Source organism: Pongo pygmaeus, chromosome 1 (genome assembly GCF_028885625.2).
Source record: "Pongo pygmaeus isolate AG05252 chromosome 1, NHGRI_mPonPyg2-v2.0_pri, whole genome shotgun sequence".
Lineage (NCBI taxonomy): Eukaryota > Metazoa > Chordata > Mammalia > Primates > Hominidae > Pongo > Pongo pygmaeus.
The window spans coordinates 100,355,261-100,377,964 of NC_072373.2; the positions used below are offsets into that span (position 1 = coordinate 100,355,261).

General features: G+C 38.0%; 1 protein-coding gene across 6 annotated transcripts in view; it reads right to left on the bottom strand.

Moving 5' to 3' along the window:
• VPS45 (vacuolar protein sorting 45 homolog) overlaps nt 1-22,704 on the bottom strand; it is a 77,835-nt gene that overhangs the window by 38,797 nt on the left and 16,334 nt on the right. Inside the window, exons 11-15 of one of the 6 annotated variants that reach the window (XR_008494865.2) lie at nt 14,682-14,840; nt 14,371-14,478; nt 13,110-13,231; nt 11,632-11,706; nt 3,799-7,930 (exon numbers count right to left, since the gene is read on the bottom strand). Coding sequence is in view for 5 of the 6 variants with exons in the window: in XM_054455844.2 (XP_054311819.1) it covers nt 12,191-12,215; nt 13,110-13,231; nt 14,371-14,478; nt 14,682-14,840 (414 nt within the window). In the remaining variant the exon portion in view is untranslated. Of the gene's footprint in view, nt 1-3,798; nt 7,931-9,529; nt 11,707-11,808; nt 12,216-13,109; nt 13,232-14,370; nt 14,479-14,681; nt 14,841-22,704 lie in introns of those variants that run through there. The other 5 variants (XM_063663903.1, XM_054455844.2, XM_054455833.2 and 2 more) reach the window with 5 other exon arrangements.

Here is a 22,704-nt window from a genome sequence, read left to right on the forward strand (position 1 = left end):
ACAGGAAAATCTAGGACCAAAGGCTTTAAATTTATTATTTAACAAAAGAAAATTGAGTATGATTATAGCCTGTGGAAAAGAAGTCGGCAGAGAAGAAGCTGAAAATAATGAGGTGATGGGAGGAGCCAGAGCCAGAGTGAGAGCAAGAGCGAGAGCAAGAGAGAGCGAGAGAGAGAGAGAAAATAACAAAGGCTTCAGAAGAGCCGGTAGGAAGGTAAAACCAGAGTGGTGGCATCTGACTTTCTGACTGGTGTAAGATGATATCTCAGTGTGGTTTTCATTTGCATTTCTCTGATGATCAGTAATGTTGAGCATTTTTTCAAGCGTTTTTTGGCCACTTGTAATTCTTTTGAGAAATGTCTTTTCATGTCCTTTGCCCAGTTTTTAATGGGGTTGTTTTTACTTATTGTGTTCCTTGTAGGATGTGGATAGTAGTCCTTTGTTGGAGGCATTATTTGTAGGTTGTCTGTTTATTCTGTTGGTTATTTCTTTTGCTGTGCAGAAGCCCTTTAGTTTAATTAAGTCCTATTTGTCTACTTTTGTTTTTGTTGCATTTGCTTTTGGGATCTTTGTCATAAATTCTTTGCCTAGGCCAATGTCCAGAAGAGTTTTTCCTAGGTTTTCATCTAGGACTTTCACAGTTTCAGGTCTCACATTTAGGCCTTTAATCCATCTTGAGTTAATTTTTGTATATGGTTAAGAGATAGGGGTCCAATTTCATTTTTCTGCATATGGCTGGCCAATTTTCCCAGCACAATTTATCGAGTGGGGTGTCCTTTCCCCATTGTTTATTTTTGTCGACTTTATTGAAGATCAGTTGGTTGTAGGTATGTGGCTTTATTTCTGGGTTCTCTATTCTGTTCCATTGATTTATGTGTCTGTTTTTGTACCAGTACCATGCTGTTTTAGTTACTGTAGCTTTATAATATAATTTGAAGTCAGGCAATGTGACTCCGGATTTGTTTTTTGCTTAGGAGCACCTTGGCTATTCAGGCTTTCTTCTGGTTCCATATCAACTTTAGGATTCTTTTTCCTAATTCTGTGAAGAATGATGTTGGTAATTTGATAGGAATTGTGTTGAATCTGTAGATTGCATTGGGTAATATGATCATTTTAATATTGATTCTTCCAATCCATAAGCATGGGATGTTTTTCCATTTGTTTGTGTCATCTACGATTTCTTTCATCAATGTTAAGTAGTTCTCCTTGTAGAGATCTTTCACCTCCTTGGTTAAATATATTCCTAAGTATTTTTTGTGTGTGTCTATTGTAAATGGGACTGAGCTCTTACTTTGATTCTCAGCTTGAATGTTACTGGTGCATAAAAATGTTACTCATTTTTGTATGTTGATTTTGTATCCTGAGACTTTAATGAAGTAACTTATCAAGTCTAGGAATCTTCTAGAGGGATCTTTAGGGTTTTCTAAGTATATAATCCTATTGAATGTGAACAGAGATAATTTGACTTCTTCTTTTCCAATTTGGATGTCTTATATTTCTTCTATTGCCTGATTGCTCTGGGTAGGGCTTTCAGTATGGTGAGAGTGGACATCCTTGCCTTGTTCCAGCTTTTAGGGGAAATGCTTCCAACTTTTCCCCATTCAGTATGATGTTAGCTGTGGGTTTGTCATATATGGCTCTTAGTATTTTGGTTTATTAAAAAGTCAAAAAACAACAGATGTTGGCATGGATGTGGAGAAAAGGGAATGCTCATATACTGTTGGTGGGAATGTAAATTAGTTCAACCTCTGTGGAAAACATTATGGAACTAGCTCAAAGAACTAAAAATAGAACTAGCAATTAAGCCACAGGGAGGGGAGCGAATGCACAGGGTACATCCTTGCTTATGTCCCCTCTTCCTCCTTAAAAACAACAACGAAAAAAAGCTGGGCCTGGTGGCTTATGCCTGTAATCCCAGCACTTTGGGAGGCCAAGGCAGGTGGATCGCTTGAGCCAAGGAGCTTGAGATCCACCTGGCAACATTGTGAGACCCCAACTCTGCAAAAAAATTTTTAAAAATTAGCCCAGCGTGGTGGCTTTCCCCTATAGTCTCAGCTACTTGGCGAGGCTGGGGGCAGGGAGAGGGTGCTGAGATGGGAGGATCACTTGAGCCTGGGAAGTTGAGGCTGCAGTGAGCTGTGACTGTGCCACTACACTCCATCCAGCACTCTATTCAACAGAATGAGATGCTGTCTCAAGAAAGGAAAAACAAAAAACAAAAACAACTTACCATTCGACCCAGAAATCCCACTACTGGGTATCTACTCAAAGGAAAGGAAATCATTACATAAAAAAGACACCTGCACTCATGTTTATCCCAGCACTATATACAATAGCAAAGCTATGGAACCAACCTAAGTATCCACCAATAGTGGACTGGATAAAGAAAATGTGGTATATATATACCATGGAATACTAAGCAGGCATAAAAAAGAATGATATCATGTCCGTTGCAGCAACATGGATGGAGCAAGAGGCCATTATCTGAAGCAGAAAAATCAAATATAGCATGCTCTCACTTATAAATGGGAGTTAAACATGGCAGGTACACATGGACATAAGGATGAAGAGAAGAGACTATGGGGGACTCCCAAAGAGGGGAAGGAGGAAGGGAGATGACTGAAAAATTACCCAGATAGTTACAGACTATGTAAAAAGCTGGAAGATAAGAGGCAGTTAAAGAGTTCAGAAACAATAAAATACTCAAGGCTGAAAGGACATTATATTCACCAAAAAAAATGAAAAATGTAGGAAAGTAATATATATATCTGCTCAAGATAAACTGCATAATGGATTACTCAAATAAACACATTTTATTTACTTAAGTAAATAAATGAATTGCACAGATTATTTTATTAAGAAGAAGGGAGGGAATCTTTCCTTTGCAGGGGTACAGTGACCATCTTGGTGACTAATGGGAAGAATCAGACGGTTAACACCTTTGTTTTGAGCTCCTGATCTGATAAGTCAATTTAAAAAGCGGTTGAGCAGACAAATGAGAGCATCATGGAAAATGATGTTGCTTCTCCATAGCTATCCTCTGACCACCACCTGCCTGGAGAATATATCTGTCTCTTATGGAAAAGAAAGGCAAGAACTGGGAAGGAACAAATTCAAGTGGGCTTTTAGCATAGTAAGAGAACACTGTCCTTTAGTCTGATCATTTCAGGGTGGCAGGGTATTTTTGTACTATTGGAGAGGAAAGAAAATGTCATGGATGGTAAACTGTGGGTGTAGGTTATATAAATGTAAGGACAAAACCTAGATACAGGGATAGGCTCTTAGAGCTTGGCTCAATTGTATACCTCACAAGGATGACTATGTCACATTTGGTTATGAAAACATTAATAAATGTTTTCCTGAGCCTCCTCCTACTACTTATTCAAGCTGACTTAAGGAAGAACATCTATGAAAAACAATGTTTAAATACCCCTGACAGTTTTCCTTTTCATTCCTTTTCCCAGTAAATTTTAAAAGTAGATGTTCTGATGAGGCCAATGGTAAAACATATAGCAAATCTTTTCCATATGATGGTTGAAGCTAAGTGGAATACACAAGTTCAATTCTTTGTATGCATCTTCCTGTGCTTTGTAATTCACCATAGCAACCAAAGCATTAATTAATGCAGACAGCAAACATTAGAAAACAGCAGCTAGCTCATGCTGTATAGAGATACACAAGGATAATCAAGGATAATACCTTACTTTGTTAAAAAATAAAAAAATAAATATATAGGATATCTGGAAATCATTATTTCTTTTTAAAAATTTTTATCTTAAGTTTGGGGGTACATGTGAAGGTTTGTTACATAAGCAAGTGTCACAGCGGTTTGTCATACATATTATTACATCACCCAGTTATTAAGCTTAGGACCCAATAGTTATCTTTTCTGTTCCTCTCCCTCCTTTCACCCTTCCTGCTCAAGTAGACCCCAGTATCTGCTGTTTCCTTCTGTGTTCCTGAGTTCTTATCATTTAGCTCCAACCTGTAAGTGAGAACATGCAGTATTTGGTTTTCTCTTCCTGCATTAGTTTGCTAAGGGTGATAGCCTCCAGCTCCATCCATGTTCCCACAAAAGGCATAATCTCATTTTTTTAATGGCTGCCTAACATTCCATGGTGTATATGTACATTTTCCTTATCTAGTCTGTCATTGGTGGGCATTTAGGTTGATTCCATGTCGTACCTATTGTGAACAGTGCTGCAATGAATATTCGTGTGCATGTGTCTTTTTTTTTGAGACAGAGTTTCGCTCATTGCCCAGGCTGGAATGCAAGTGCACAATTTTGGCTCACCACAACCTCTGCCTCCCAGGTTCAAGCAGTCCTCCTGCCTCAGCCTCCCAAGCAGCTGAGATTACAGGCATGCACCACCATGCCCCGCTAATTTTGTATTTTTAGTAGAGATGAGGTTTCATTATGTTGGTTAGGCTGGTCTTGAACTCCTAACCTCAGGTGATCCACTCCCTTCGGCCTCCCGAAGTGCTGGGATTACAGGCATGAGCCACCCCACCTGGCCATGCATGTGTCTTTTTTTTTTTTGACAGGGAGTCTCACTCTGTCGCCCAGGCTGGAGTGCAGTAGAGCAATCTCGGCTCATCACAATCTCCACCTCCCGGGTTCAAGTGATTCTGCTGCCTTAGCCTCCCGAGTAGCTGGGATTACAGGCACCTGCCACCATGCCTGGCTAATTTTTTTTATTTTTTAGTAGAGACAAGGTTTCACCATGTTGGCCAGGCTGGTCTCGAACTACTGACCTCAGGTGATCCACCTGCCTCAGCCTCCCAAAGTGCTGGGGTTATAGGCGTGAACCACCGTGTCCAGCTGCATGTGTCTTTATGGTAGAATGAGTTATATTCCTCTGGGTATATACCCAGTAATGGGATTTCTGGGTCAAATGGTAGTTCTGTTTTTAAATCTTTGAGGAACTGCCATACTGCTTTCCACAATGTTTGAACTAATTTACATTCCCACCAACAGTTACAAGGGTTCCCTTTTCTCTGCAACCTCACCAGGATCTGTTATTTTTGACTTTTTTTTTTTTTTCGAGGTGGAGTCTTGCTCTGTTGCCCAGAGCTGGAGTGCAATGGTGTGATCTCGGCTCACTGCAACCTCTGCCTCTCGGGTTCAAGCCATTCTCCTGCCTCAGCCTCCCGAGTAGCTGAGATTACAGGCATGTGCCACCAGGCCTGGCTAATTTTTGTATTTTTAGTAGAGAAGGGGTTTCACCGTGTTGGCTAGGCTGGTCTCGAACTCCTGACCTTGTGATCCACCCACCTCGGCCTCCCAAAGTGCTGGGATTACAGGCTTGAACCACCATGCCCAGCCTATTTTTTGACTTTTTAGTAATAGCCATTCTGACTGGTGTTGAGATGGTATCTCACCACAGTTTTGATTTGCATTTCTCTAATGATCAGTGATATTGAGCTTTTTTTCATATGCTTGTTGGCTGCATGTATGTCTTCTTTCGAGAAGTAACTGTTATGTCCTTTGCCCACTTTTTTTTTTTTTTGTGACAGGGTTTTGCTCTTGTTGCCCAGGCTGGAGTGCAATGGCACAGTCTCGGCTCACAGCAACCTCCATCTCCCGGGTTCAAGTGATTCTCCTGCCTCAGCCTCCCATGGCACGATTACAGGTGCCAGCCATCACTCGTGGCTAATTTTTTGTATTTTTAGTAGAGACAGGGTTTCACCATGTTGGCTAGGCTGGTCTCGAATTCCTGACTTTAGGTGATCCACCTGCCTCGGCCTCCCACATTTTAATGAGGTTGTTTTTCTCTTGTAAATTTGTTTAAGTTCTTTATAGATGCTGGATATTAGACCTTTCTCAGATGCATAGTTTTTTTGTCATGAAATCTTAGCCTGTTCCTAGGTCCAGAATGGTATTACCTAGGTTGTCTTCCAGGGTTTTTATAGTTTTGGGTTTTACATTTGTCTTTAATCAATCTTGAGTTGAACTTTTTGTATATGGTGTAAGGAAGGGGTCCAGCTTCAATCTTCTGCATATGGCTAGTCAGTTATTTCAGCACCATTTATTGAATGAGTCTTTTCCCCATTGCTTGTTTTTGTCAGCTTTGTCAAAGATCAGATGGTCATAGATGTGAGGCCTTATTTCTGGGCTCTCTATTCTGTTCCATTGGTCTATGTGCCTGTTTTTGTACCCATACCATGCATTTTGGTCACTGTAGCCTTGTAGTATAGTTTGAAGTTGGGTAACGTGATTCTTCCAGCTTTGTTCTTTTTGCTTAGGATTGCCTTGGCTATTTGGGCTGTTTTTTGATTCCATATGAATTTTAAAATAATTTTTTCTAGTTCTGTGAAGAATGTCATTGGTAGTTAGATAGGAATAGCATTGAATCTGTAAACTGCTTTGGGCAGTATAGCCATTTTAATGATATTGATTCTTCCTATCCATGAGCATGGGATGTTTTCCATTTGTTTGTGGCTTCTCTAATTTCTTTGAACAATGTTTTGTAATTCTCACTGTAGAGCTCTTTCACCTTCCTGGTTAGCTGTATTCCTAGGTATTTTATTTTTTTGGTGGCAGTTGTGAATGGGATTGCTTTCTAATTTGGCTTTCAGCTTGGTTGTCGTTGCTGTATAGGAATGCTAGTGATTTTTGTACACTGACTTGTATCCTGCAACTTTGCTGAAGTTGTTTATCAGCTGAAGGAGCTTTTGAGCTGAGACTATGGGGTTTTCTAGATATAGAATCATGTCGTCTAAAAACAGTTTAACTTCCTGTTTTCCTGTTTGGATGCACTTTATTTCTATCTCTTGCCTGGTTGCTCTGGCTAGGACTTTCAATACTCCGTTGAATAGAAGTGGTGAGAGAGGGCATCCTTGTCTTGTGCTGGTTTTCAAGGGGAATGCTTCCAGCTTTTGCCCATTCAGTATGATGTTGGCTGTGGGTTTGTCATAGACGGCTCTTTTTTTTTTTTTTGAGACGGAGTCTCGCTCTGTCCCCCAGGCTGGAGAGCAGTGGCTCGATTTTGGCTCACTGCAAGCTCCACCTCCCGGGTTCATGCCATTCTCCTGCCTCAGCCTCCCGAGTAGCCAGGACTACAGCCACCCACCACCATGCCTGGCTAATTTTTTTGTATTTTTAGTAGAGACAGGGTTTTACCGTATTAGCCAGGATGGTCTCGATCTCCTGACCTCATGATCCGCCCGCCTCGGCCTCCCAGAGTACTGGGAATAGATGGCTCTTATTATTTTGAGGTATGTTCCTTCAATACCAAGTTTGTTGAGAGTTTTTTTTTTTCTTTTTTTTTTAATGGAGTCTCACTCTGTCGCCCAGGCTGGAGTGCAGTGGCACAGTCTTGGCTCACTACAACCTCTGCCTCCTGGGTTCAGCCGATCCTCCTGCCTCAGCCTCCCAAGTAGCCGGGACTGCAGGCGTCTGCCACCATGCCTGCCACCACACCCAGCTAATTTTTGTATTTTTTTTTAGTAGAGACAAGGTTTCACTATGTTGGCCAGGCTAGTTTCGAACTCCTGACCTCTGATCTGCCCACCTCAGCCTCCCAAAGTGCTGGGATTACAGGCATGAGCCACATTGCCTGCCTTATTGAGAATTTTTAACATTATTTCTATATGTGGTTAAGTTAGGTGGAAACACAAACTTTCAAAAGGCAACATTTTATCTATTTTGTGGAGCATTACACTTATGGCTAAAATTGTAATTTCTGAACATACTTACAAATGGTACAGTTCTTATAAGCATTTACTGCAGGAAAAAAGGCCAATGAAAAAGGACTGCTGCTTCACAGAAACAAAAAATAAGCTGTAGCAACAAGATTCTACTACATTTGTATAAACATGAAAAGTACTTCCTTTTTGAATTGACTCATTCTGGAATGCATGATCATATAGCTCCATTTCCTCACCAAATGAAAAAGTTGCTTGCCTTTATCAGAGACAAGAGGCAATTCTAGAGTGAGAAAAAAAAATTAGCTTGAAAAATAGGGTATGCAAGAATCCCATCTGCAGAATGATCAAATTCAATTTGTGGATATAGCTATACTGCCAAACAGCTTAAACACTAATTTAATAGCTAAGGGCTAAAAAAATTTCCACCAGTGTTCTGGTTTTGCAAAGTTGTGTTCTTGCCACATTTCCTTTGATATTTTCTATTATTATAGCAACAATAAAACCTAGAATTTCTATTATGATGAGACAAATGATAATAAATACCACTATAATCAAGGACTCTTTTCAATATGATAATACAGGGCCAAGAAAGTGGCTAGAGCTGATAGTGTGGCCAAGTGAATGCAGAGCCAGAATGTTTTATAGGGTTGTTTATGAACTTCAAAAATCTAAATTTTCTATAGCATCAATTAAATTTATTCTCTGGTTTAAATTTTCCAACTATAAATATTGGCATATCAACTAGAAGAGATGCCTATAGAATTTACCAAACATCTATTGAACACCTACTATTTGTAAATCACTGTGTTAAACGTGGTGAAAACCCCAAAGATTAACAAAACATAATACTTACTTCAAGATTACAATACCTAGTACAATAACTAATGAGAAGGATAGATATGTTACTAACTAACTACTGTCTCAATATCCAGAGGTAACGACTATTAACAACTTCTTGATTATTCTTTCAGAAATAGTTACTGTAGGCAGGGCATGGTGGCTCATGCCAGTAATCCAAGCACTTTGGGAGGCTGAGGCAGGCAGATTGCTTGAGCTCAGGAGTTTGAGACAAGCCTAGGCAACATGGCAAAACCTTGTCTCTATAAAAATGCAAAAATTAGCTAGGTACTGTGGCATGTGCCTGTAGTCCCAGCTACTTAGGAGAATGAGGTGGGAGGGCTTAAGCCCAAAAGGTGGAGGCTGCAGTGAGCTGAAATCATGCCACCACTCTCTAGTCTGGGCTACAGAGCCAGACCCCGTCTCAAAAAAACAAACTAACAAAAAGAGTTACTGTATTTATACATATATGTGCTTGTAAAAATATAAAATATATTATATATAATATACATACATATGTATAGTGAAGCACATATTTATATACATGTACACTTTTGTTTTGTTTTGAGACGGAGTCTTACTCTATCACCCAGGCTGGTGTATAATGGCACAATCTTGGCTCACTGCAACCTCCACCTCCCTGGTTCAAGTGATTCTCCTGACTCAGCCTCCTGAGTAGCTGGGACTACAGGTGCATGCCACCACGCCTGGCTAATTTTTGCATTTTTAGTAGAGACAGGGTTTCACCATGTTGGCCAGGCTGGTCTCGAACTCCTGACCTCAAAGAATCTGCCCGCCTCGGCCTCCCAAAGTGCTGGGATTACAGGCATGAGCCACTGCACCCAGGATTACACAGTTTTTTTTACCCAAAAGAAATGTTATGGCTGGGCACAGTGGCTCATGCCTGCAATCCCAGCACTTTGGGAGGCCAAGGCAGGCGGATCATGAGGTCAGGAGTTCGAGACTAGCCTGACCAACATGGTGAGACCCCATCTCTACTAAAAATACAAAAATTAGCCAGGCATGGTGGTACGCACCTGTAATCCCAGCTACTCAGGAGGCTGAGGCAGGAGAATCTTGAATCCAGGAGGCAGGGATTGTAGTGAGCCGAGATGGCACCACTGCACTCCAGCCTGGGTGACACAGCAAGACTCCATCTCAAAAAAAAAAAAAAACAAAAAAAAGAAATGTTATAACATCCTGCTTTTCTATCTATCTTAAAAAGCTTTGCATATCACCCATGAGGAGTTATGTCATTAAAAAAAAAAGAATACGTAGCATTGTACTGTAGTTTAGGTAACCAGCCCTCTATTAATAGATATTTAGCTTGTTCCTAGTTTTTTTGCTATTACTTCAGTGAACATCCTGGCTTAAGTATCTTTGTGTACTTGTGCAGGAATATCTATACAGTAAGCTTTTAGAAGTAGAATTGGTAAATAAGAGTATTTTCAAGTCCTTTGCAGTATTCCTTCTGTTAGGCATGGCCAGGAGGTGGTATAGGTATGTTCTGTGACACCCACTGTAGTTTTGTAACCATTTCTTTGCCTTCTTCCTTCAAAATTTCCACTATCTTAGAAGCTCATAATGTAGTTGCACCGTTTTCTCCTGACCTCCTTTCCTGGTCACTTTTATTCCGTGAAGACTTTAGCTCCGGCTTACTTGTCCTCCTTTTTCTCCTTCTCTTTTCAAGATTTTCAGTGACTTCAACATCACTGTGGATTACTCATCTAACATCCTGGTCTCCTTACCAATCCTGATCTTTTGTTCTACCCACTACAACCACCCACATCCATGCTTACAATCTAAACTTCTTCGTTACAAGTATCTGAACCCCCTATGAAATCTTGAATTCAAAATATCTTTATCCAATAACTATCTCTCAACTTCCAATTTACCTATACTAATACTCTTCTGTAATAATTCTTTGGCCTCATCAAATCTCCAATTCATTCACCAATACCTTTCTCATGATCCAATACACTCTCCTCTTGTTTCCATTTCCCCAACTAGTTGCCTTTTCCATGTTTAATCTGGAGCAGTTCAAAATTTCCAGAGGTTTTAATATTACTAATATTTTTGTCAACTCTCAATATGTGACATTTCTACTTGTTATCTAATAGACATCTCCAACTGAACAACAAAACTCTGTTTCTCCTCAAAGCCTGAGAGTTATTCTTGACTTCTCTCTTACCCTTGTTCCATAAATCTGTGCCATTAAATACGTCTATTGATTCTGGCTTCTCTCTCAGCCTCCTACCCTAACCACTTCCATTTCTCACCTGGACTACTGCAGTCATCTCCTCAGTAGTCTCTCTGCTTCTATTTTTGCCTTCAATAATCCATTCTCACCACAAATATCTTTTAAAACACAATTAAGTTCATGTTACTCATATGCTTAACTCTTCAATGGCTTCCTATGACAGTAAAACAAAATCTCTTTACTAGGGTCTTCGAGAACCGATGTGATCCAACCCTGCCTATCTTTCAACCTCTTATTTCCTCCTTATTCACTATGCTCCAGCTAAGCAGGGCTCCCTTCTGTTCCATTAACTTGCCAAATTCTCTCTTTCTTCAAGACCTTTGCTCTGGTGTTTCCCTCTGCTTTGGATGCTTTTTCTCCTAATCATCGTGTGATTGCTTTTTTTTGTTGTTGTTGAGATGGGGTCTCACTCTGTCGCCCAGGCTGGAGTGCAATGGTGCAATCTCAGCTCACTGCAACCTCCACCTCCCAGGTTCAAGCGATTCTTCTACCTCAGCCTCCTGAGTAGCTGGGATTACAGGCACCTGCTACCCAGGCCAGGCTAATTTTTGTAGTTTTAGTAGAGATGGGGTTTTGCCATGTTGGTCAGCCTGGTTCAAACTACTGACCTCAGGTGATCCTCCCGCTCTGGCCTCCCAAAGCGTTGGGATTACAGGTGTGAGCCACCGTGCCTGGTCTGGTTCTTTCTTATGACTCAAAGCTCATCTTAAATATCACCTCTCAGAGAGGTTCTCTCTCCATCTAAAGTAGTCCTCCCCACCCCTACAATTACTTTGAAGCTCATTACCCTATTTATTTCCTGGATAGCACTTATTAAAATTATATTCTTCATTTGTTTACTTGTTTACTCATTGTCTCTATGTAAGTTATTTGAGGGCGGGTACCTTGTCTTTCCTGTCACTTCTATATTGCCAGCATCTACAACAGCTCTTGACATACTGAAAGCATTCAATCAACATCTGTTGTATAAAAGGACAAAGCAATTGAATTATTAACTATATGCATACTTAGGTTATAGCGACAAATGGTAACAGATGTTGACAACTGATAAATGTGCATTTTGTTCAAGGAATATAATTTTGAGCTTTGTGTGGGAATGAATTATGTAAATTAGAAAGGTTTTCTGCTGTGTACTGATCATATACAGTATATTCTTCTGGTGGCCTATGGTTTTCCTTTGGTAATAAATAATTTCTTGTTCAGTAATTCTTATATAAATTCATACACAAATAAATGTTTTTATTTATCACATTAATGCAAAAGCTCAAGAATAGTTGTTTTTTAAAAAGCCTCTCAGATAGGTGCATAACTTTGGGCTGGTGTTCATTCTTCCCACTTAGCTGACATTTCTGAATCTTGATCCCAAGGTCCTTAAACATTTTATCTGAATGAGTGTACTCTCTGAATTTAACACCAAATGTTCTTCCTCTCAACCTTGGACTTTTAAAAGATGATTTTTTTTTCTGTTCTGTACCAAATTACAGAAAAAAATTTTTTAAAGGACAAAGTGAAAAAATACACTTTATCACATAAAAGAATCACCTGTGTATCTCAAAACATTTTTCCCATTCAGAATCTCATTATGTTTATAAAACACTATACTTCCAAGGCTCTTAGATGTTTATTAACTGAAATAATAGAAGAATTATGTCAACACTAAAATTTTCACATTAATCTATCCAATAGGATTCAAATATATATGTTAGCCCCTTTAGATAACATGTGGTCCAACAAAAAAAAAAATATAATTTTTAACTAGGTAGAATTTATGTATACAATATTTAAAATTTCAGGTTGGCCTAAATAAGTTGTTCTGGACAAGTTTTGTTTTTATTAAAAATTAACCACTGGATTAAGATGACAATTATTGCTTCCTTTAGTTAATACTCAAAAAGAAAGCCATCCTTTGCTTCTGTGTAACAAATGGCCTTTATTAATTAGGTCTCTCAGTTTGTGTGCTGGCAACATTTGGCAAAGTCCAGTCCTCACCAAAAATAGTAACAACCTGCTCTGGATGGCAATCAAGCAGCAAGCCTATTTTTGGCCTTAATGTTTGAAACACCAAATGCCAGATGCCATCGAACAGAACCTTAAATGGCATAAGTAAACCGGTCTGATACTGAAATACAGAAGGATTTGAGGCTCTCCAAAACACTTGTTTCTTTCGTACAAAAGAAATAAATGTTTCAGACTTAGCAGGGGCATTCATATCTAATGCTGACATATGTAAAACCAAAAGAATCTTAACAGAAGAAAGGAGGAGCAGAATGCTATAACCTCAGCTTTAGTCCTTAACATTACTCTAAATTTTCTGTTTGTTCAGTGTTTCTGGCTTTTATTATTAATATCTTTGTTAGCTTACCTGTCTCTGAGTGTGCTGGGGCCTAGATAAGGATATAGGTTTTCCTTAAGCCTTCCTTTGATGAGATGATCCAGGGTTTCATGTAGGAAAGGTTGATGCTGTGTATATACATTTTCTACTCCCTAAAACAGGGGAAAATGGTTCTTATGTCATTTTTGGGAAACTGGCAATACAAGAATTAATAATACTCATATCAGAAAAGGACATACACTCAATAGAGATTTCATGGGATAGATTTAAATAACTGTGGGAAACAGATTTAGGAACTGTGGGAAATTTAAAAATTATTTTAATCAGCTAGAAATGTTCTAATCTCATAAAAATTACTCTGTAATTTAGGGCTAGTTATTGTAAAGGATTTTTTAAAAATGGAATTGCTTAAATACTTTATCATGTCTTCATTGTCTCTCACCCTTTTGTGAAATGTTAAATGATAGGTAGAGCAAATAAAAGGAAAGGATCATGTATAAAAAAGACTGGAAATACCCAGGAAAATAGAAAAACTTCAGGAAACATAAGAAACGCTGCCGGGTGCGGTGGCTCACGCCTGTAATCCCAGCACTTTGGGAGGCCGAGGCAGGCAGATCACAAGGTCAGGAGTTCGAGACCATCCTGGCTAACACGGTGAAACTCCATCTCTACTAAAAATACAAAAAAAATTAGCTGGGCGTAGGTGGTGCACGCCTGTAGTCCCAGCTACTCGAGAGGCTGAGGCAGGAGAATGGCATAAAACCCGGGAGGCGGAGCTTGCAGTGAGCCGAGATCACGCCACTGCACTCCAGCCTGGGAGACACAGTGAGACTCCGTCTTGAAAAAAAAAAAAGAAAGGCTAGCAGATTAGAATTAATTTTTGAGTATTTTAAGAAAACAGGTTAGTATTTTTAAAAGATCAAATGTTTGCTTCATCTTTAATTTCCTTCAAAATTATATGAAGATAAACTACCTAAAAAATCTTTAATTATAAACAAATGGCGTAAAATATCTGTGACTAACAGAACTCTTGGTCTTTTTCTTCTTATCTCCTGGAAATATCTCCAGTTATTTCCTGCTCAGCTATTTGGTCCAATGCTGATACAGCTCTAATACAGAAAGCACTAAAAGAAAAAGCTTTCAAGAGGATGCCAGTTTTAATTTCATTTAACTGACATAGTACTAAATTAGCAGCAATCTTCAAGATATTTTGAAGATCATATTCATTCACTCTCAGCCTCAGGGGCTTCAACTGTTCTCACTCAGGAGAGCATAGAGGAGATGTCTATACCTTCAGTCCTTTGAGGAATTGTTTGGTGATAGCCACAGCATCTTTGGGGCTGAAGAGGTCACTTCCTCTGACTCGTTTACCACCATATTCAACAACTGCAGACACGAGCTATTAAGAAAGAGAAGCAAATTTTGATTGCTTAGGCATCAGGAAGCCCATTTCATAAGAAAATAATTTTATTAAGGAAACAAAAATGAAAAGACAGAATTATACATTTCTGTAAATAAAAACAGTATGATTTATCATTTGTTAGAGCTAAGAATATAACAGAGTTGGTTCCTGTTTGGTGGGCTAATATGGAAACTGGTTACCTTTCGATACTTCTCAGAAACACCTTTATTCCTGAGGTCCATCATTAGTCCTGGCAGGCTATTGCTGCTGTGTCGCTCATAATGTAAAGCATAAAGCATCACCAGGCGAGCAGCATCAAACTCTGTCACTTTGGGGTTCTGCAGAAGCCTTTTTATATTCTGAAGAAAGATAGAACTCATATTTATCCCCCTTTCACTTGAGTCATCTGTTGTACAATGCCTTAATTATTGAATGGTAGTGATACATCACTGCTATGACAATTATAAGTCATACACTTAGCAACTGTCTCAACTATAGAAAATTAAATGCCTTTTGTCCAAGGTAAGAATTAAATAAGGAAATATATTTCCATTGTAATTGCTTTAGGACAAAAATGAATTTAATAATGGATAGTTCCACTTTTCTTTTCCAAGAGCTGAAGTTGTAATTTCCTTGCTGAAAGAAGGAACACTTACTATTTCCACGACTTGAATCAATACGGCACAACAAAACTGACTAGCTGATTTGCAAACCCTACTGCTTCCTCTTAGTATTAATGATTGACCAATGAAATGGAGACAAGTTGGTAGAATTTTACACAGACTGGGCTCGATCTCTAAGAAGCATCAGAACATGTCTCAACATGGTTGACAGAGATGAGTATGTAATAGCATGTAATCTCTAGATTTAGTACTTAATGATTTTAAGAGGCAGGTACCGATAGGAAAGGAGGCCAGGAGAAGCCATGTTTACGTTTTTTAATCCTCATATTCAGGACCTTCCATATAGTACAGATTTATATTTATTATGCAGCAGAACAAATAATTTAATTCAAGTCAACAAATACTTTTGAGTCCCCATAAGGCAGTATGTCATGCACTGTTGCAGGCACACAGATAAGTTAAAGACAATTCCTGTCCCCAGTGAGTTCAGTCAATGGGGTGAAGGATGATCAAAGTAATATAATTTATTCTGCTATATACATGTTTCTTTAATGTACTTTAGTTCTGTGGGATGGATAAATATGGAAATGGTGTCAGTTTAACACAGAAGGCATATTGGTTCATACGTAATTTTTCTAGAATGGATAGGCTTTCTTATGATTAAAGGGGAAGCCTTACCAATACCTTAAGAAAAAAAGATGATAATCCTACAGAAGTGTGTTCTGCAAGAAGTATCTGGTTTTGTAGCTTCAAGAACTGTTGCACTTTCCACTGTGTTATGCTATATGGGGAAAGGGCAAGTGCAAATAAAAAGGATGCAAATATATTGCACTGTGTAAAAAAGCAAAACAAAACAAAATAACAATCAAACACTGATTGATAAAGAAAGCTATCTCCATATGGTATTTTTAATTTTGACAAAGTAGTCTTTATGAGAAGCGAGTATTTTCAAGACCTTATCATCTGAAGAAAACATGAGCCCCAGGAATAAGGCTGCAGAGGACGGACTGGCTCTATTTCTAGGTGCAAATGCTGGTGGAGATTTAACCATGCTAGTATTTTTATTACAATTGTTACTGTTTTTATTGGGGCTCTGATTAAAAAATTATATGAATTTTTTCTTTCTTTTTATAGTCATGTAGATTTTAAGTAGTCTGCTTATAACCCTATATTCTCATAACCCTTTTTTTAGTGCATGTTTTTATAGAACGTGAGGTTTTTCAGGAACAAATATGTGGTGTTATAACAGAAACATATGTATGCAAAAAACAAAAAAAAAAGCAAAAGCTGAAAATCAGTGCAAAAGAGGAAGGGGAGAGAAAGGGGAAGAGAAAGTATATTGGGTTGTTGAGAAATTAGGAAAGACTTCATAGAGGTGACACTTGCCAAAGGTCCCGAAGAATCAGTAAGTATTGGAACCAGTGTGACAGACTAAAATCAGTGGCACTATCAAAATAAATATGGAAATCAGAGGACAAAATGGCTTGGTTTGAAAGGCTGGCAAGAGCCTTGAAGGGCACTGAATTCTGAGGACATAACTATCAACTATATGATTACTTTACAACTTACAAAATGCTTTCACATACATTATCTCTTTTGTACCTGACAACAACCATGTCCAATGTCTAAGAGCTCTTCTGTTCACACTGACTAGGGACTATGATGATAATGGGGAACCTCCCATGTAGGTTTCAAGTACAGAGTTCTCTGAGAGAGATTTCTATTGTTGATTTTTTGGGTTACTATTTCACTACCATCATCCTTAAGGATTAAAAAGGGAGAAACTTCTCTTCTGTAGATTTCGATCCCAAATTGGTAAGATTTTTCTTATTTTTTTCCTTTCATGGTATCTTTCCCCTAGAGCAGCCATGGAATACAGCTCATTTAGGGTATCTGTTCAAAAGTTCCACTATTTTCTACTATAATATGAAGAAATTTCAGGTACAAATTATGTATGTATCTCAATCAACAGCGTAAGTTTAAAACATTAAGAAATCCTGTTGGGGGCCGGGTGCCATGGCTCACGCCTGTAATCCCAACAATTTGTGAGGCCGAGGTAGGTGGATCACTTGAGGTCAGGAGTTCGAGACCAGCCTGGCCAACATGGTGAAACTCCGTCTCTACTAAAAATACAAAAAATTAGCAGGATGTAGTGGCGGGCGCCTGTAGTCTCAGCTACTCAACAGGCTGAGACAGGAGAATTGCTTGAACCTGGGAGGCGGAGGTTGCAGTGAGCTGAGATTACATGCCACTATACTCCAGCCTGGGCGACAGAGTGAAACTGTTTCAAATAAATAAATAAAAATTAAAAAAAAATTTTTTAAAAAGAAAAGAAATCCCATTTGGGATTTCTGTTGTTACTTTTCTTATAGGCACAATGTCTCATTTCCTGCCCTTGCAGTTACTCTCTTACCACCTTTTCTGGCTGATCTGTCTCTGTACTGTTAAGCAAATCTGAGAAATCCAAGTAACTATAAATTCACAAAACTGGTATGATGACAGTCAAAGACTATTTGCAGTAATCAGTCTCTGCCCTTTTCTAGTTACCTTCACTTGGATCTTGACTCTTGGCTGTTTCTTATTAGAGATAGTAAGTGTTGGTGATGACGTGGAGAAATAAGAACGCTTACACACAACTGGTGGGAATGTAAATTAGTACAGCCATTATGAAAAACAGTATGAAGGCTCCTTAAAGAATTAAAAATAGAACTACTATATGATTTAGCAATCCAACTACTTGGTATATATCCAAAGGAAATGAAATCAGTATGTTGAAGAGATATCTGCACTCCTATGTTTACTGCAGCACTATTCAAAATAGCCAAGATATGAAATCAACCTAAATGTCCATCAACAGACGAATGGATCAAGAAAATGCAGTATTTAGATCGGGCACGGTGGCTCAGGTCTGTAATCCCAGCACTTTGGGAGGCTGATGCAGGTGGACTGCTTGAGCTCAGGAGCTGGAGACCAGCCTGGACAACATGGTGAAATTCTATCTCTACAAAAATACAAAAATTAGCTGGGCATGGCGGTGTACGCCTGTAGTCCCAGCTACTGGGGAGGCTGAGGTGGGAAAGTAGCTTGAGCCTGGGAGGCAGAAGTCGTAGGGAGCCAAGATTGCACCACTACCCTCTAGCCTGGGCGATAGAGGCAAACCCTGTCTCAAAAAAAAAAAAAAAAAAAAAGGGAAAAGAAAATGCAGCGCATATATATGTATAGGTGTGTGTGTATATATATAAATATTTATTATTCAGCCATGAAATAGAACGAAATCCTGTCATTGTGGCAAAACAGATTAACCTGGAGGACTTATATTAAGTGAAATAAACCAGTCACAGGACAAATAGTGCACGATCTTACTCACATGTAGAATCTAAAAAGTTGTTCTCATTGAACTCATAGAAGTAGAGAGCAGAATAGCAGTTACCAGAGGATGGGATGGTGAAGGATGGGGGTGGTTAGAAATTGGTTAATAGGTACAAAGCTACAGTTAGATAGCAGGAATATGTTCTGGTGTTCTATTGCATAGTAGGATGAATAGAGTTAACAATAATGTATTACATACATCAAAATAGCTAGAAGAGAGGTTTTTAAATGTTCTTATCGCAAAGAAATGACAAATGTTTAAGGTGATGGCTATGTTAATTACCTTGATTTGATCATTACACAATGTATACATGTATTAAAACATCACATTGTATTCCATAAATCTGTACAATCATTATGCATCAATCATAAAAAAAATCCACTTCCATTCCTTGAGACTTGGTACTGGTATTTAGATTGTCTGGCTTGACTCTTAGTTCTCTATTGAGGACTTGGCCCAGATCTGACCAGGCTTACTGTGAGTAATTATTTTGCCTATTTTTGAGCCCTTAGGACCCAACTCATGGCTCAGGTCCATGTTCTAGCTAGAGGCATCTATTCTCTCATGAAAAGAAACCTGTAGGTACAAGCTGAGTTCTTTCTTTTCTTTCAGCTGTATCAGTCCTTGGAGACACAGGACTTTTTGTCTGCCTTGATCCCACTTTATCCTTTGACTTCATTTTCAAGGATTCCCCTCATAACTATTTGACTTGTCAACTTGATTGATAGTGGCATACATTACATTGAGATTTCAGGGCACTAACCAGAGAAGAGGAGAAAAAAGAATCAGAGAGGCTTATAATTACAAAGCAGGTATATGCTACACAGTAGTATTTATCTGTTGGAAATTAACTGAATTATATAATTTTTTGGTTTCTCTTATTAAATTTTCTATCAGCCTTGTGACTATTAGAAAACGACACTGTCACATTATAACAATGACTGAGTAAAGAGCAAAACAGAAAATTGTCATCTACTTAAGACAGGATTCAAAAACCTTGCACTGAACTCTAACATTTGTGTGGGCCTAATCAAGGAATAGGGAAAGAAAAGCAAACCAAAGCAAAGCAAAAATAGTGTCTTTGGAGATCAAGTTTCCTAAAGGAACTAACATTCATCTGTAAGACATCAACAAGAAAACCATTCTTCTTTTCTGATATGTAGAGATTCTTCCATTGTTTCTGGCTAAATCCTTTCTACTTTTGTTTTCTTCTACCAAAACTATGATGAAGCAGCACAGCAAGAAGAAATCATTATGACATACACACATTTTAAACTATTATACAGATTACAGATGGTCTTGGTAATAAAGATAGTCTCCATTTTTTTTGTTTTAGTTTAACCTAAAGAACAGGATCCCTTCTTTGTTATCTACTATATTAATGTAGTAAAGTCAGAGAATAACAAAATAAACCAACATATTAGGACAGTAAGATGGAATTGGCAGAAGTCTTCCACATGCTGATCTGATAAAAATGAGCCTAACAGTTTGAGAGAACAGTGTTGTGGGAATATAAAAAGCTTATCAGGGAAAAATGACAGAAAGCAGACAAGACCCAATTCTACTGACTGGTAAATACATCGGAGCCAGTATTCCTTTTCTTAAGGACTAGTCAACATAAAATTGAGCTTTGCAGTAGATCTTCTGCTGATCAATACTGTTTCTAAAATACTGGCTAAAAGTTGTTTTAGAGTAAAAGGATCATTTTTACATTTAATTAATCAAAGTAAAATTGTCAGTCAGTTCAATACATCCCAACCACTTTTCTTACAATTTTAATGAGTGGCAAAACAAAACAAAACAAAACAAAACACACACATAAAAAAACCAAAAACTTTTCTGAAATCAGAGAGATACAAGGCTATCACTGAACTAAAAAACATGTCTTGGATGCCATTAAGAAAATTAAATGTACCATCAAATAATAATACTCTTAATGTTGGTAGTTAATATTTCTTGAAAGCTGTAAGTACCAAGTACCATAAGTGTTTTACATGTATTAGCTCATTGCACTCTCACAACAATTTTGAGGTAAGTACTGTTATTTTTCCCCCTTTATAGACAAAAGGACTGAGGTTTAGAGTGGTTAGGAATTATTTTCAAACCCAAGCCATCAAAGGCCCAAGCTCTTAGCCACTACTCTATACTGCTTCAAATAGAGCTCTTCCTCTTCATTTTTCTAATAAATATTTATTGAGTCCTTATTATGTATCATTAACAGGATGATTTGAGATCTTTACAAAAGGTCAGGAAAAAATATAAAATAGACTGGTTCCTCTCTCCAAATGAAAAGCTGTGATATGACAACACAGGCTGGGCATGGGGGGCAGGGTATGGGGAGGATGGTAAGGGTGGAATTGCTCACTTTCTAAAGATGCTTTTCTTTATGGTATGGCAAATCTTCATTACTAATCAAATCTCTTCTGAGGATATGTATACGTTTCAGTGGTAGTAAATTTCACTTTGGTTCTAGTGAAATTCTTTCTAAATGAAATTTTCATTAGCCTACAAAATAATGGTTAGAATGGCAGCAATTTTTAAGTTAACTTTTAGCAATACATGAACTTTTTTTTCTTGTCATGATATTTACTATTCAATAAAGCAAACCCCATCTCTACTCACAAATCTCATTTCATTGCTTCATGACGTATTATCATCTAAGGTCAAGCCAAGGAATGCTATAACCCCTCTAGAAGTCAGGCCCCTGACATCCACTTACTATCAAACAAAAGATCCCTTTATAGACTATTTAAGTTATGTTGCCAAAGAAGTCCTTTATGATGGGGGACTCCAAATCAACTGCTCACTGTAAAATCCCAATACCCTAGACAAGAAAACCTTCAAAAGATAAGTTCTAAAAATAAAAAGTGGATCACAAATAGAATTTATATTTTTAAAGTGACTATTTTTCTTTTAAAGTGAACACAAAAATAGAGTTTCAGACAAGTTATTACAAGAACTTTTTCTAATTGCTTTCCATATGTAGAGAGATACAAATAAAGACAGTAAAACTGGCTAGTGATTAAGTCTGGTTCTACTGTTTTCAAGGGAAAAATCAAATGATAAAGAAATATAAGAAATTTAAATTTAGTTATGGGACACAATTTTGTTTTTTATTTAATAAGAGGCAGAAAACCCATTTTTTGTGATAAATATCAGGACATTTCTATTAGGCCCACAAAACAACTACAAAATACTATTAGTAGTGTTGTTTAAAGGCCAAGTTAAATAGATTAGGATACATCTTTACAAAGGATACTATTTAGTCATTAAAAAGAATGCGACTTTAGGTTCTGATCCAAAACCCAACAACAATAAATCCCAGTAAAGACCCTGGTATAACTAGAGCACCCACAGGTAGACTTCTTTCTTTTGTTTGCACTATCTGTAAACAAAAAAAATCATGCTTAGAGGAAGGGAACCAACATTTACAAAGCACCTATTACATGTGAAGCATTTTACATATCTCATTGAGTCATCGTAACAGTCTGAAAGTTTGAAATCATTATCCCCAAGACTTGGGCAAATCAAGTAATTTTCCCAAAGAAACTTTGGTAAGGAGAGGTAGGATATAAGCCAAGCCAGTCTGGGTCCAAAACCTGAGTTGTTTCCAATATAACAGGTTGGCATTATTTTATAGAATAAAGCGGAACTGTAGCTGGGAAAGAAAGAAGCTAAGCTTTAGAATGTAGGGCCCTATTAACAGGGAAATGTGCTTCTTATAAGTGGCTTAGAAATGGCTATTTCCTAAAGGACTCGTATTCCTAAATTACTTGTCAGTGACATCATACTTTGTCATTTCTCAGGAAACATGGAATTACCTCTGATTTATTCTATCTTTATATCCAGCCTGTCGTCTAATTCTTCTCCTTTTGAAATGTTTTTCAGTTCTGCCCTTTGCTGTACATTTTTACTACTATCACTGTAAGTCTACAAGTCTATCTGACATGTTTTTTCACCTCTAAAGCATCCTTACTAGGTTACATTTCCTAAAATACTGCCTTCATCACCTGAACTTTCTACATAAGATCCTATACTGGATCTCTTTGCTTATCTCAGCAGGTATAAATTCTTACAAGCCTCTTCATAAAGCTTGTAAACTGTTTTTTGTTTACCAATTCAATTTTATTTAATTCTGTTTCATACTCACTCTCTACAGGTCAAACTGTTTATTACTTCCTGCATATTTCTACATCTTTGCTTTTGCTGTTCCTGACTGAACTCCTCCCC